Below are 16,273 nucleotides of genomic sequence, written 5' to 3'. Positions count from 1 at the left end.
GAAAAGACCTGTGGTGTCCTTCCTGGTGCACAGTTAGCAGGGAATGAACTGTGGCAGCTGAGGCAACATTTGGCTTAAGGGTAAGAGCTGCCAACAGCTGAGTGCCTCAGGGAAACACAGCCTAGTCAGTTCTGCTTTGGCATGGGGACAACCTCCAGCTAAAACTGAAGTTACTTCCCTCAGCAAATAGGCATTACTGAAGAATAAAATAAAATAAAAAAAAAAAAACAAACAACAACAACAAAAAAACCCACCACCCATCATCATTATAAACAAGAGATTTATTTTTATGGATGAATTATTCAAGGATCATGAAACAGAAAATAAGCCAGCTTGAGGATGTTGGAAAGCGTTACACCAGAAACATCAATATTAATGTAGCAAATTGTGGAAAACATGAAATTAGATAAAGTGCTAAATTTTCAGTCATATCAGTAGGATCATTAGCAGCAATTAGGAAACAGCAGAATGTAGGGTATTAACATTGAAGAGGAAATAAATACATTTTGTATTTTTTTCTGAAGTACAAATTATTTGGAAAGCCCTCAGTGTCCTCCACGGCATGGAATTGTGCATGTACTAAGAAAGAAAAGCAGGGCTTGTATGCTGCCACTGAAATTTAGCACTGACAACGAGGCAAGTCAGTCTGAAGTATCTACAGCACAGATAGGCACTGGTTGCATGCATGGTTTATACAGTGGTCCTCTCCTTTTAGTAACCTACCCAGTGTTAGCATTTATGGGTCAGGATCCCATGCGACTGGTGTGTAACTCTTCATCACCACTGACAAAAAGTACCAGCACTGCTTTGACAGGATCAGGTAGTAACTCCCACAACTCTCAAAGCAACTAAAATCCATGGGAATGCAAGCTGGGCTGTCCCTGGGAACCTCTTTTTGAGAGACCTTCAGGTTAAATTCAATCAATCAGTGTGTTTGAAATTATATATACTTTACGTGCATATTTTATAGACTCATAGGATTCAATCTATACACTTCTGGAAAAAAGAATTTAAAATCTTACTCTACATAAATACTTATAAAAGTCACTTTATTCATAGAAAATTAGATTCTTCATTTTCTTTGAATTTATAGTGAGAGTGCCCTGCATAGGCATTGTGTCTCTACACTTAGAGTGGTAGACTCTTAATACAGCATTGCTGACATTAGCAAAGCTACTCCAATTTACATCAGCGGGGAATATGGTCCATAGGACCTAAGTTACACTAGAAGATAATAAGAATTTCTTTCTCAAGCATTGTTTAGTGAATTCAGCCATTAAAACATGGGAAGTAATTAACATCTCAATATTACATATTGAAATTTAAAATATTGTATAACTAGCATGTTAGGCATATATTTTTAAACTTAATAGGATTGGCATTTGCTTTATGGCGGTTAAGCAAATCAGATTCTGCGTAATATGGGTAAATCTGCAGTTTTCACCAAGTCTGTGTACCTATGTCATGCCTGCCACTAGCACCAAGGTATTTTTGTATCACTTGTCCATTCTGTCACATCTAGATTTCAAGCCACATGGCACAATTCTCATGTATCTGAAAAAGTATTTTAAACCTACTGAAGCTAATAGGAATTCAGCCAGTTTATGGAAGGCATGACTAGGCCTCAAACAGATCCTAGGACTCAGACTATTGCACTCTTCATCTCAAAAGCAAGACGGACACAAATTCAAACCAAATGAAGAAACTTTCCCTCTTCATGTTCTTATTCTTTTACTTGGCACTGAGCGTTTTTTTGAATAAATCCCATTTTCTTGTCGGCAGGCAGCTCCATTCATGTGGCCGATGCTTTCACTTGCACCTTTTTGTGGAGAACTCTCTTCAGTTGTCTGAAAAAGAAAGGAGATGTCAGTGGAGGCATGTGTACATCTTCCACCAGGCAGCCACTGGACCTGGTTCCCATTAGGTAGCTCTGCCTGACTTTCTATTAGTGCCACAACTTCTTAGTTCTGAAAGAAATTGAACTGATTGTGTATAAATGTCTGTAAGAGTAGGCTTGCACTCCAAACCTAGTAAAATCTAGGTATATAGCAAATAACTCATCAGGTCTCTGCTTAATTACTACACCCCTAGGCAGCGGAGCTACTGCATTCCCACCCCCACAGCACCACCAAAACCCACCAAAGGGCAGTTGAGCAAGCTTTCCTGTATAGAGGGTGACATGTTTTTAAGGGTGTGAGAAATCATATGTGATTTATACAAAGCTGGAGCTGCAACCTAAAAAGTCCTAATTTGGATGCATGTCAGCCATTCATACTCAAGGAGCTGTGGTGGAAACAAAACCCTTGGAACTCTCTGAAAACCTGGACACCTTCCAGGCTGCAGGCTGGCTTAGAAAGCCAAATATCTTTCAGTAGCATGTAATACCAAGAACCAGTAGTTGCTGACTGCTGGGCTCATGACTTCATGCAGCCCAAAGTCTGGTTGGTCTTGTTTGCACACAGGCAGATAAGGTGAGGGGCTTGTCTATAACATGCTGTAGGTCTGGATTACTCAGCTCTTTTTAGATTTGCCCCAGTGAGACAGGGTAAATCCTCTCAGGTTTCTAGTAGCGAGTTACTCTCTGAATTCAGTTGCAAGGCACAGAGCTGCTCACGCTACCCAAAATGAAGGCATGCCCTACCAAAGTAATTTATACTTGCTTTGCCGAACACCTATCTGAAAAAGAGCTAAAAAAAATTTAAAACATACTTTTCTTTTACACTGTACATTTGTAGATGCATTATTTTCTGTCTTCATTCCAGTGGCCTCTTCCATTTCTGAAAAAAAAGTAATAAAATAATTAAATTAAAAAGAAGGAGGGGGGGTGGTAAGTAAGCATATTTAGTAGCTGGCTGAAGTATATCAATCAGCTATTCCTCTGGGCATTTATCACACAGAAGAAAGACTGAAGAGTGATGAATACTTCCTAAAACATTTTTCGAGGCAATGTGATTAATCTATCAGTACTGTATAGCTTGGGGGTATTTAGAGAACAGAATAAAATTAAGAATTTGACTGTAGCACAGGGGTATCAGAGAGACCTTTCAGAGCAGAATTCTGCCTTTGTCCAGCAGGTTCACCGAAGTTTCACTTTAGTTGTTATATTCTCAGAAGATGGGAGCATTTCATGTATAACAGGCTCCAAGAGCCCTTATACTAACAGTATAAGTGATGTTATTTTCCCCTGGGTTGGTTCTCAGGTAAAAGACAAATAGAGCCTGAAAACCCTCAGGCTAAATTTGAGTGAGACAATCACGTTCCAGTACACTAGTTAAAAAACAAACAAAAAGAAAGAAAAGAAAAGCTAGAGCACATTATGGAAAGTTACACCAGTGTATCTGCAGTGTGTTTCAGGCCTGTGCTGAATTAACATATTCACTCCTTAACAAACAGCATATGTGACCAGAAATGAGTAATAACACTGAGTCTGTGAGAGAATGGCTCAAGAGCAGGATTTTGCCTAAAAGTTTGGATGAAGTACATATGGGGCTTTGTATTTATTTATAATAATTGTCATTAAGAACAGCAGTTTGATGAGTGGTAAGAAATGCAGTTGATTACTTTCCCTTGCATGTAATGGCCTAGGCTATGATGGTGTTTCATTGGGAAATGAACAAAGAAGAGTATTCCTTTGAGCCCTAAGACACACATACCTGTAAGAAGTGCATCAATTGTCTCCACTGCGTGTTTTGCATCTTCCATTGTTAAACACATTGGTGGTTTAAATTTTAAAATGTTTCTGTAGGGTCCATCTGCACTAAGAAGGATTTGACGCTCTTTGAGTCTGTGGTAAGAAGGAACACCTGTGTTAGACAGATATAAAACTATGCTGTGTCCTGTCACTTCCTTCAGGCTGAGACAGATGTTGAAAGTTTTCTTTTTTAAGTACTATGTTACCAAAAACTACACAAATCTAAAATTAAATTAATGACTAGCTGCTGGAGAATATTAGGAGGGTTTGATCACTGCACACAGTTTTTAAGAACTACTTACTTGTAAATAAGATGAAGGGCTTCAGCTGTGGCTGGTGTTCGCTTTTGCTTATCTTTCACCAGATCCACTCCAACAAACAATCCAACACCCCTGGAGTAGAAAAGAAAAGTACAGGCAAGTGAAATCCAGTGTCAGTAACCCAAGCCTTCTGCTGCAAACGCAATACCTGCTTCTAACACTGTAATTCCCTTCCCTGGAGGACAAATAGGGGAAGGAGCGTGAGAGAGGAGACTTCGTCTTTGGTCATCTTTTGGCGACTTCACACAATCAAATGGGATAATAGATATTTCTGGATAAATAAATTTACCTGGCTCATTAAAGCTATATGGCCAGATAAGAATGACAGAATAATTTTCTTTCATTCTTATCCTGAAAATCTCAAGCCAGGGAGACAAATAATGAAAAAAAAGAAGTATAAAAACCCCACAACCCAACCCTTTCCCCCCAAAAAACTTGAAGGCAATTATCCATGGTAGTAACACGAGATGAGGAAAATCCATAGTAACATCTCACAAGGAACTGGACCAGAGATTTGAACAAGGTCTGCATGATTACAGCGGTGTGCGGACAACTTAGTGCATGTGGATGGCTCTTTCTCCTACTCTCCCAGAACTTTTCTAGTGGCTATGCTTGTAACTAATTAAGCAGATGGATGGACAACTTTTTTTTAAAAAAGTATTGCCTTACAATACCAGTTTTGGGTAGTCCATTTTAAGAGAGAGGTGTAGCAAAATCATGACATGTTTCCACTCACACCAAGTTTGTTGCTTTTTCTAGCATAGTTACTTTCTTCTCTGAAAGAATTACATTGCTGTAATGCACTCACCTGATATCTCCCACTAAGGGATGTTTCTCTTTTTGCTCAGCCAGCAACTCCAGGAGATAATTTCCTACACGTGTGGCATTTCCTTGGAGATCTTCTTTCTCTATTACATCCAGCACAGCCAAGCCAATGGCACAAGACACTGGATTGCCTCCAAACTGATAGCAAAGGCAAAACAAAACATGTCATCAAAATCAAAACCCATCATAACAAAACATTCTTCTGTTTCTATCCATGTTGCTTTCACTTGCCCTCTTCTGCTTGGCATGTCATGAGGAAAAGCTTGAAAAGGTGGGGATTTTGTGCCATTCAGGCTGTGGAACACTGTCCCCTACACTTGGGAAAGGGAAGGGCTCCCTCTTCCTTAGCTTCAGGTTGCAGTAGTTTGAAAATTTCAGGACTGAAGCATTCAGCTGATTGCAGGCAAAATGCTCCTGGGAAGAGCAAGTGGATGACAGATTTTATATATTTTGAACCAGAGAGTATAAACTCCATTAAAAACAGGGGAATTTGTGGTAGCTGGGAAGAAGGCTGAGTCACAGGAGCAGAAAGAGGGCTCAGTAAATGAGATGACTGAACCTCTGTGGCATGCACACAGATGAAATGTTTCCTAAAGGGTCACTGTTTTGTTAGGTGTCAGCTGCAGAGCAAAGTCTGCCAGGGCATGAGCTCCACCACCACAGCCTATCCTAGAAAATGAAATTTTACATGATCAACATTTCAGAGGGAGAGGGGGAAAGAGACCTAAGCAAGAATTTATCTGTATGGATGTGAGCTGAGATGCATGACCTGCCAGAGAGCTTGTGCTGGTCCATGTGATGATGAACCACTTGATACAGAGCATATTTCAAAGCCTCTTCACTTGCTTTTAGATATTAGACTGTGGTTGACTCGAGCTCTCAGTAGTGTGATGCAGTGATGGATGCAGATGTTATCTGGATCACCTGGAAAACTTCTAACTGCCAAATGCTCACCAAAAGAAAAAAAAAAGGCAAAGCTTCACCTATGAACTTACTGTATTGAAATACTCCAGTCCAGAAGCACCAAAACCTTCAGCAATTTCCCTTGTTGTGACTACACAAGACATAGGGTGTCCATTACCAATGGGCTTTCCCATGGTGACAATGTCAGGCACAAAGTCTTCACCTTGCAGCTGGAATGCCCAAAAATGCTTCCCAACTCTGCCAAAGCCAACCTGGACCTCATCAGCTATGAACACTCCACCCACGGCACGCACATACCTGGAAACAAACACAATAGTTTGAAAGTCTAGTGCTGCAGAACATGGCTAGGCAATAAAGGACAAGGCAGTCTGCATCACAGAAATTCTGCAGTGTGAGGCCAAGTCAATAAAAAAAGAAAGAATACAGTTATAGCTATTTTATAGCTATGAAATTTTTAGTGTGCTACATGTTAAGGAAAAATTTTGACATTTTAATGTCAAATGGGAGTACTGCAATGGTACTGCAGGATTATAACTGGTTTAACTTCATCTTCCATCAAATTTACAGCTGAGGATTAAAGATAAGTAAAGAATGGCAATTATCTACCTAAAAAAATTAGCTGATATTCCATTAAAAAAATTGAACTGAAATCATACTCTTCAATAAGTACAAATGAACCACAGATAGCCAAGAACAGGAAAGGTTAACAGCTGAATTGATTAGATAAGTCTATACTGAAAAAAGCTGTTTCTTTGGTTAATTTTCCCATTTATGCCCTTATGAAGTGCTGTACGTACTCTGCCACTTTCTGGAAATAGCCCACAGGTGGAATTACTTGGCCTCCACAGCTCTGCATGGATTCAGCTATGAAGGCAGCAATCTACAAGAGACAAACTCATGTGAGAGCTGTGTTCATCTACTTGGCCTTGGCACAGATATCCAACACTCTAGAAATAAATGTTTAAATGTGGGCCTTTATTTAATCACGCAATGGGCTGGACAACTGAGAGCTCTTGAAAACAGCTATGGCTAAAGGATTTATTCACTTTGTAATCAGGAGTGCCCAAATTTGCAGTAGCCAGGGCCACCTTTGCAGCCTGATGGGAATGCATGGACCTCCATTAAGCCCTTGTCCCATAGCTGTGGAATTGGATGACACTTCCTGGTGTCAGTGGATGTTGAATTACGCTCCTGGGAGCTACATAAATTTATTTACAAATGTTAGTTTACAGGAGACACACAACAGTGGGTGCCATTTTACCTAAGAAGTTAATAAAGCTTGCAGGTATATGTGGTTTTTTTGTTGAATCCAGAACACCAGGCAGAGGTGGGTAGAAGTTGAACTGTAAGATGACCTGCGGCTAGCCTTTGGGCACCCCTGCCTAATGCAAATAACTATGCAAATAAAATGTCAGCACGAGGCACTTGACAAAAGAAGAGAAAAATTCTACAGATGAAATAATTCCAGTTGCTAGGAATGAAAAAGAAAGTTATTTCAAGTCAGGAAGTGTAAGAGCAGCAGATCAGACACACTGGAACATCAAAATTCGTTTCTTGTCAACAGCAGAGGTCTATGCAGCAGAGATACGATATTACCCCAAGGTCTCAGCATAAGTCTGCTATTTAAGGGATTGCATCCCCACACCACTTGTGAACCCCTCCCTGAGCATCAAGAGGTCTCTGTGCTGGTGCAGTCTTCCTGGAAACAAGGCCGAGCAGTAACGTGTAAAGAACCGTACACTACATTTGAGTATACGGCCAAAGAGTACGAAGCGTCCCATAGCATGTGAGGCTTAGCCTTTAGCACAACTTGTCCTGCCACAGGTCTATGTCACCAAAACCTAAGAAATATGCAAAAGAAAGGAAACAAGGGAAGAAAAAACAAAACTATCCGTTAGTAGAGAATAAAAAAAAAATTGATGAAGAAACTAAAAGAAGGGTGATGTAAGTCCATTGGACTAAAAGGGAACATGTTCCAGTCTCTGCTGAAGTCTTCTGGGACTTCAGCAGGTTTTGGACCAAGCCCTACAAGTCTCAACACACTAATGCCATCATATAAAAGATTAACACACATTTTAGGTACCCCTGTTCAGAAATTTTCTGGTTTTGTCAAGGTCATACTGTGTATGATTGAAAGTTTCACCTTTTTATATGACTTTGAAGTTATCTTAAGTAAATAGGCTCAGAAATGCAGTATCAAGATTTTAACCAATGCATTTTCTCCATGTCCTGGAATTTTTTATATATGCTTACTAGAATTTGTGATGTAGTTTCTCAGCTGACCTCAAACCTTTCCCTATGATATTTACAATCTACCGAGTCAATGCATAAAATAGGAAATTTAACAGCTTCGATTGTATCTGCTTATATAAAACTGTGTAATTGATCCTTTCATTGATGCCTAGAAAAATTATGATAAGAGCATCAGGTAGAAAAATGGCCCATTTTGAACACAGAACCCATCGCAGAAAAATGAAGGGAGAGGGAAGCACATGAAATTGGGAAAGAAACAAGTCCTTAGTTGCCTGTTACATGCCCCCATGCCATAACAAATAGATGAAGCCTCTGCATTTCCAGAGCACAAAACACACACCTTGCGTCCATTCTTCTGTGTTTCTTCAATAATCTTTTTCACCTCTTCAGCATAAGCACTTGCTGGATCTGGGTGGTCTTCCTTATATTTCCCTCTGTAGATATCTGGAGAAGGAGCCTGAAAAGACCAATTTATTTATTTGTTTTTATAAAGGCCATCCTTCTGTGAAACATTTACTTTCTTTTCTATTGCTCCACTTTATTGGCTTTCCACACAAATAGGTGATAGGAGTTAGTACAGCCTGGATGTTTGCTTTGAATTGCAAAAATGCTTACTGGAGCTTAAACTCAATCTGGGCCTGTCATGCATTCAATATTACTGAAAGCAGCTGTTGTTAAAAACCATCATCTACCTCATCCACCTTTCAAGACTGTCCTTCCTCTCCCTCAAGACACAATAATGAGTACCCATCCACCACCTTATTTCAGATTCTTGCAGAAGATTCATTTCTGCAACTGGAGAGCGGGGTTTTCCAGTCTGTCACTTCCCTTCCGGCATTTTAGTCATGGTACAAATCTGTAGGACATTCAAACCTCTACAAATGGTGTTAGGTTCAGTAAATAAGAGAAAGGAAGTGGTTTAAAAAGGTTTAAAACTTCAGCAGTGCAGTTAACGCAAGGAGGTCTAGATAGGAAAGGCCTGCTTGGTGTGTATTTCTGGACTGAGAAAAATCTTTGTCTTTTTAAGATACACAAATTTAGGTGAAAAATCACACTCCCTTAGACACCCATGAGTCCTATACCCAAATCTGTGTAAACTTGTGCAATCTGCCTTTCCAGTTTTTGGAACTAGACTCAAAGTCCTGCATATCTTTAGCCAAACCAACTCAATGGATATTGGCTAATTTCATCAAACTGTGTAACTAATGCAGTGACTAAGAAAACCTGTAGCAAAATTAAGGAAATCAGCCTCACAGATGAACACCTGCTTAGAAATCCAAAGGCAAACAATTTTGCTGTATTTATTCCACTGAAAAACAGCCAAGCATATGTACTCTAGCATCAGCAAAACAGAATGAAAGTATATTTACTCCAGAAGTGGGTAATTCAATATGCTGCATCACAGGCAAAAAAATGACCAAAAAAACCCAACCCAAACCAAAACGAAAACTACACTTACCACATGCACATACTCCTTCTTGCTGTCCTTTCCCAGCTGATTAAATTTATAGGGACTGATGTCAATCAGAGATGTAACATGGCCATGGTAAGCACTGTGTGAGTGTTAAATATCCAAGTCACTTTTCAACAAATGTATAGGAGAGCTAAATTTACAACTGTGCCTATACATAATCCAGAATAAGCAACTGTATCTGCAACACAGTAGCATTGTTTGTGAAGGGATCTTGATTTAATTTACTCAGGCTTTCTCTCAAAGACAATATGAAATTGCTGTGGACTTCAATTCACTAGCAAGAGTGGAAACAGGATAAAATCAAGTGCCAGCACGGGGACAGACTAAGATGATGTCCCCTGGACTGCACTGACTTCAAGGTGGCTGCCCTAGCAGCTTTAGCTGGAGCTGAAGGGTGGGTCCAGCTCCTTCATTTCCAACCCATGGGCCCCACTCTGGCCAGCCCAAGCTTTGCAAGCTAGACTCCAACATGGTTGTGAAGACTCTCAGGAGTGTGCATTGCATTGAGAAGTGGGGACCTTATGCGGCACACCACTATTTGCACTGCTGGCACTGCAGGAGAGGGAGTTTGACAGAAGCCACTGTCAAGAAAAGGATATTGTTTGAATAAAAAAGTTTTATACTGCAGAGTATGCTAAAGCTGGCTACTACTGAGGCCATTTGATTTAGAAATGAGGAACCAGAGCCTTTTGAGCCTAAAGCATGTAGCATCTTTATTGAGAGAATAATAAACACTTTTGTTCAGCTTTAAACTTGAAGCGAAGTGAACCTCAAACCAAATCAAAGACGTGTCACGATCTCAGCAGAACACACACAGGTTAGCGTGTGGCTGACAGGAGTCTGAACACAGCTGAGTCAAACAAGCTTTGTGCTGTTCAGATAGAGACATGTGCCCTTGCAATTGCTCTGTCTGGACTTTCTAATCACAATCTAAGAAGAAAATCCAGTACTACAGCAATGTCACCAAACCTACAGCTGCATCTAGGATAGAAAAACCCTGAAATGTGGTCGGCCACCTACCCTGTGGCTGTCAGCCCTCTCAATGGCTCCTGATTTTGCAGCCACTTGGTTTTGTGTGCGTACTTGTGTTCACTGGAGGAGAGTTGAGCATCATTGCAGCACTGCTGCAGAACTACAGGATCTTTCTTCTTGATCACTGAATATTTGTTTGTGCAAAATGAAACATGTCCAGCAACACGTGACAAACAGAAAGCCCTTTTCTAGAGCAGTCCAGTAGCCAGACCACTCACTGCTGTTGAAACCAGCATTTAAGTCTCTGGCCTGAATTGCTTTGGGAATCTTTGTGGGAAATGCCCTTTAACAGGTGACTGACCTTCTGGGGTGACCGACAAGCTTATTTTTCAGAGATCTTCAAAATTTGTGTTTATCCAAATGTGAAAAAGGGATTTCCTGACCTGTTCTAAGACAAAAGCAACAAAACTTTTCTTTCAGCAGGCAGTGGAGTACAAACAGCAGGGGGTTGCTGCAAAGCTGCTTCTGAAGTAATGGCAGGAGTTGCTGGCTGCGTTCACACGAGCTACTCTGCGTACTTACTTTTCCAGGGTGATCACATCTTGGTGCCCACGGTACTGCCGAGCCAGTCGTAAAGCAAGATCATTTGCTTCAGACCTGCATAGTAACAGACACAACAGCATAACAGCGAAGAAGTGCTTCCAGCTAAAAGGGTATTCTGACAGATGACAAGGCATAGGACTCACGGATATAATAAATCAGCACAGCAGACTCTGTTACTCTACAGATTACAATGCTAAGGTTGAGACTATAAGTGCCCTGTAAGGGAGCAAAGAAAAAACTGCCCTTTGTATAAACAGCAAACAAAGAGATGCTTTATTTCCCTCCCCCAGTTTGCCTGTAGATATTTACCTCCCCTTGGTACAAAGGAGACCAATTTGCAGCTGAGAACACAATGTAGCCACTAACCCCCAAAAAGCAATGTCCCATCTCCCACACTCCACAACTCTGTTCTCCCCAGTGCTTGCAACATCACAAATCTTCGCGCTGGAAGAAGACTCAAGGTTCCAGCCTGATCTGTCACAGTCCCTCTGCTCGCATGTCCCTGCAGGTTGTCTGCTCTGGACATGTAAGCGACCGCAGACTACTGAACTGCCTAAAGAAGACTAACTTGATTCCAAGGTTATCTGTCAATTTACAGATGGCATTCATCAGTTTGTGTATAACATTCATTAATTTGCAGAATTAATTTCCTCTTGCTTTTTTCCCCAGACTTTTTTTGCATATCATTCAGCAGGCTAGTTTCATGTTTTATCTCTCTTGTTTTGAGCCATCACTCTAAATATGATGGCTACAAATAGGAAGTAAGTTTTGATCAGTGCTGGATATATTTTTGTTGCATGTTACTAAGTCCTACTTAGTAAGATTTAGACCAAGCTGCATTGAGTGTCTATCTAAAACAGGAGCAAAATAGTCATTAAAAATAGTCATATAAAAAAATACAATTCAGACCTACCCAGAGTTAACAAAATAGCAAACAGAGAGTTTCTCAGGCAGGGTGGCTGTGAGACGCTGTGCATACTGAACAAGGTTGTCATGCAGGAAGCGGGAGTTTGTGTTGAGCAGTTCCATCTGTTTTGTTGCAGCCTTTATCACATACGGATGACTGTGGCCCACTAAAGAAGAAAATAATTAGTTATTACTTGCAAGCAGTCAATTACTGAACCACAAAAGGACGTTCAGAGAAGCACTGTGATCATCACTGGGTAGAAATGTGTCCCGATCCCTACTGGAAATTAAGGAATGGAAGCAGTCTCACAAGCCAAACTGCTTACCATGTGCAACATTGTTGATGCAGTCTAAGTATTTCTCTCCTTTCTCATCAAACATGTATTGGCCCTGAGCACGCACTATCTTCAGAGGGTCCTTGGCATAGAAAACTTTGCAGGAAGACCTAAAACATAATAAATATAACACCATTTTAGTTTTCTCATTTTTTCCCCCTCCTTGAGTGTTGAGTGGGTTGATTCTTCTCTTCTGCAAAGAGCTTGTGAGTCATTCAGCTGGTGGTCAAGCAGGGGCTCTTGCTCACAGTGAAAAGCCATGCATTTCCCCAGGCACAATGGGAACAGAAGTTGGTCTTTAATAAGGGTGTTCTCAAAGCTTGACTGCCTGCAATTGATTTCACGGGAGAGCAGGGTCTGCACGTCGTTTCAGATCCTTATATGTCCTGCTGTGTTCCTAGGCCATAGTTCTGTTTGTTTACATACCTCACAGACATCTATGGCCAAGTAACTCACTGGGACTAAAGTAAGCTGTTAAGCACTGTTTTACACGATAGCCAAAAAATCATTACGCAATGGATGACTGTAGCATATAAAGGTCACAGTCAAGAACAAAACAATAATGCCTTGCAGGCTTTATTTTCAGAAGTGCTGAGCAGGTCCTAAAAACCTCACGTTCTCACCCTGCCTGCTTTGGATACAACCTTTAAAAGCAGCTTTTTATAAGCATCTAAATCACACTGACTTCCAGCAAAATTCAAGCTCCTTATAAAATTAACCAAAGTCCTCTTTAAACACTTTTTTTCTTTCTTTTTTTTTTTTTTTTCCCTCCCCCCACTCTTGGAGAATATGCCAACTATGTAATTATGTTGAATGATATTACTGAGCAGAAGGAAAGTCTTCTGAACTGTAGTGGTGTTTATATGACCTTGGATAAACACAGTTGTTTCCAGGTAAGTCTGAGAATTACTGTTGGGTATAGTTATATGAGGTTATGAACTTGTAAAGCCTGAATGTGACTCCTGGATACTGAGTAGTTTGCTTTCTTTCTCACAGCTTCTAGCCCTGTTGCATAGTTCTTTTCTGACATCTTCAGCTATTTCTCTGCTATGCTTTGAAATCAATGTCCATCATCATTGGCCATTTCTTGACCACAGGTTTCTTTCTCTAACCTGTCAGTTCATTCTGTGAAAGTTTTTTTTTTGTTTGCCCAGCACTGCTCAATCCTACAATCCTTGCTCAGGCAGGACTCCCTTAACAATGAGCTGGCCCCTAAAAAGGAGTTGATTTTCTCTCTTTATGAGGCCATGACTTTAATGAATCTTTTGTTATGAACTTTTAGTAAGCTTTCTATATATGCTACACATTTAAGAAGCGATTAGCAAAATATATCTGTTTTTACAACCTGGACTTACTTTTCACTTGGCAACATCCACTGAAGAAATAATTAAAGCTGCTCATCATGTATGAACCAACGTTGCCATACAGAGAGATCAGATACATGCACAGCCAGGACTATTGCTCAGATCACAACCTCTGGCAGCCCTCCTGCATGTCCCTCAGTTAAACTTAAGGAATAACCACAGCTTCATTCAACAGAGACGGCTGTTTTGCAGGTGCATGCACAAAAAACCCCAACCCTGCACAGCCACATTTTAGACATACACCTGGGTACCACATTCTGGCTGCTTGCTTCGATCTGTTGGAAAAGTGAATGATGCGTTTGATGTGCAGTGTTTTAATGACGGCATTCCCCACCTGCCTAGGGAATGCCGGCTGGCCCCGAGACTTCCCAAGCCAGAGGGCTGACAGGTCCTCTGTGTGTCCATGTCCCCCTCCCCGCTGGGTCTCGCCGCGGGGCCGGAGGGGCTGCCCAGCACTAGCAGCCCCGGGGCAGCGCCGAGCGGGTCCGGACGGGCGCCGTCACTAGAGACTGACCTTCCTCCTCCTCCTCCTCCTCCCCTCTGCCCCTCTCCCGGCCCCGCCGCCGACCCTACCCGATGTGCTTCCTCCGAAGGGCGAGGGTCTCCGCCTTGCTGTAGAGCTCCTCCATCCCGCTGCAGGCTCGGCACGGCTCGGCTCGGCACGGCACGGCACGGCACTGCTCGGCTCGGCTCGGCACGGCTCGGCTCGGCACGGCACGGCTCGGCTCGGCTCGGCACGGCACTGCTCGGCTCAGCTCGGCACGGTTCGGCACGGCTCGGCTCGGCTCGGCTCGGCACGGCTCGGCTCGGCTCGGCACGGCTCGGCTCGGCACGGCACGGCACGGCACGGCACGGCTCAGGAGAACACCGTCCGTGCCAGCTGCTCGAGGGTTCCCCGCCTCTTATGCCGGCGCCGGCCCCGGCCAAACCCCTCCTCCCCACCGCCCTCCCTCCCGCCTTCCCCGGCGGGACGGGACGGGACGGGACAGGACGGGACGTCCCGTTACGACCGTTCCCCCATCTCCCTGATCCCCCTGGGTTTTCCTTTCGGGGACTCGTGTTTCCTGTTGAGCTGAGGCGGGCCAGCCGCGGGTGAGCCCCAGGCCCTGGAGTTTGTTGGGGTTTTTTTTTGTTTTGGGTTTTTTTGTGGTGGTCTCTTTTTTTTTTTTTTTTCCCTAGGGATGCAAACCAGCACAAACTCGCAAAACAACAGATTTGGTGCGTGGGGGCGGCGGGGGAGGCGGGCGGGTGCTCAGCTCCCACGGGCGATCCTGCCATTCCTGCCAGTCGTCGGTCATTCTGGTGGCCACAGCGCCGCTGCCACAAATATGCTGGGGGGCAAATGGGGAGGAACACAAAGCGAATTATTTAATCAAAATCAAGGTCATGATTCAATGTCCCTCTGTGCTTCTTATGGCCCAAAATCTGTTTGTAAAAGTAGGCTGAGATGCTACTTGTATACGTCCATCAAAGCCAGTATCCGTATTTGCGCATTTCTTGTAGAGTGAGGCAAATTAGGAAGATCTACGGTTTGCCGAGTTTTGTACATATAAATAGAAAAGAGCCCTGGTACTCAAATACATTGGTTCACTCTTAAGTCTGGGCAACACCTAAATATACCTAGTCCTTGATCACTTTGTAACCACAGCAGCAATACAGAAGTGACTTGCTCAAATGTAGCATTTCTTCATGGTTATACCTGGTAACCATCTCACTGGACATCAAAGCCCACAAGAAAAAGAGGGGAGAATAAGATGGGCGAAGAAGGACAGAATTCACATCAAAAGGCATCACATTTCTAAACAGCGGAGCTGCTGGTGGAGCACCTCAGATTTACCTCCAAGCATGCACCGTCTCCTCTGGAGGCTGCTCCTTGAGCTGCATGAGCAGAGAGCAGGAACACTCGCCCACAGCCCTGACACCCCATCTGTAGCTCGTCTGTGCCACCTGCAGCACTATGTTTGGAAGAGCTTTCAGAGAGCATATGTAAAGCCACATAATTTCCTGTGCTGATGATACTTCCTTTTTCTTGATCAGTATCCAGCAAGTCATCCCAAATTGTTCAGATTGAAGAAACATACTTCCCAATTTTTACATTTTTTTTAAAAATATCTCTGCCAGCAAGCCACCTTTCTGCTTCTCTAGACAGCACTTCTTTCCATCCAGTCATTTGCTTGAGCTTTCTCAGTGTTAAATTTGGAGCTTTCACATTCTGTACTGCTCCATTGGAAACCTCATCTCACAAACCAACAGCACAGCAGAAGTCATAGCAGCTCCACCTCTATATCCAAACAGAGACAGCTGCTGCCTGTCTTCAGTGTCTTGTCCAGGCAGAAAGACTTTAAAAGACATGAGGGAGTTGCCAAAACTGTCAGCTAGGGCAGTATTGTACAGGCAACGATGAGATTCATTGATGGGGCTCAAGAAGAGAACAGGCATTTAGATCTGCTAACCTCCAAACAGAGCCAAGGCTAGAGCCTATCAGGAATGCTCTCTGCAATGCTTTTCCATTTTGCCTGCATCTCTGAAAACTGGGGAATGATATTTAGCATAGGGTGGATGCAGTTCAAGTTGTACTACACCTTAAATACTGGACTTAGCAGCAA

General features: G+C 42.5%; 1 protein-coding gene across 1 annotated transcript; it reads right to left on the bottom strand.

The window, feature by feature from the left end:
* Positions 1-262: 262 nt before the first annotated feature.
* Positions 263-14,379, bottom strand: ETNPPL (ethanolamine-phosphate phospho-lyase). The gene is made up of 13 exons (XM_039550397.1): positions 14,241-14,379; positions 12,295-12,413; positions 11,976-12,135; positions 11,042-11,116; positions 9,473-9,566; positions 8,354-8,470; positions 6,558-6,640; positions 5,832-6,057; positions 4,820-4,974; positions 3,994-4,083; positions 3,654-3,784; positions 2,710-2,777; positions 263-1,847 (listed from the first exon to the last, which is right to left on the bottom strand). The coding sequence occupies exons 1-13, from the start codon at positions 14,294-14,296 to the stop codon at positions 1,716-1,718; spliced, it is 1,506 nt and encodes a 501-aa protein (XP_039406331.1). The 5' UTR covers positions 14,297-14,379; the 3' UTR covers positions 263-1,715.
* Positions 14,380-16,273: the final 1,894 nt, after the last annotated feature.

This window comes from Corvus cornix, chromosome 4, assembly GCF_000738735.6.
Source record: "Corvus cornix cornix isolate S_Up_H32 chromosome 4, ASM73873v5, whole genome shotgun sequence".
NCBI classification, from domain to species: domain Eukaryota; kingdom Metazoa; phylum Chordata; class Aves; order Passeriformes; family Corvidae; genus Corvus; species Corvus cornix.
This window is presented reverse-complemented; position numbering and strand designations above follow the sequence as displayed.

What these genes read in the sequence shown, in the direction of transcription:
- ETNPPL (XM_039550397.1), bottom strand. Translation starts at nt 14,296, where the DNA reads ATGGAGGAGCTCTACAGCAAGGCGGAGACCCTCGCCCTTCGGAGGAAG. An exon ending in CACAGAAGAATGGACGCAAG is followed by an intron (nt 6,641 to 8,353) that starts GTGTGTGTTTTG and finishes TGTCTCTTGTAG; the next exon opens with ATTGCTGCCTTCATAGCTGA. An exon ending in TATTTCCAGAAAGTGGCAGA is followed by an intron (nt 6,058 to 6,557) that starts GTACGTACAGCA and finishes GTTTGTTTCCAG; the next exon opens with GTATGTGCGTGCCGTGGGTG.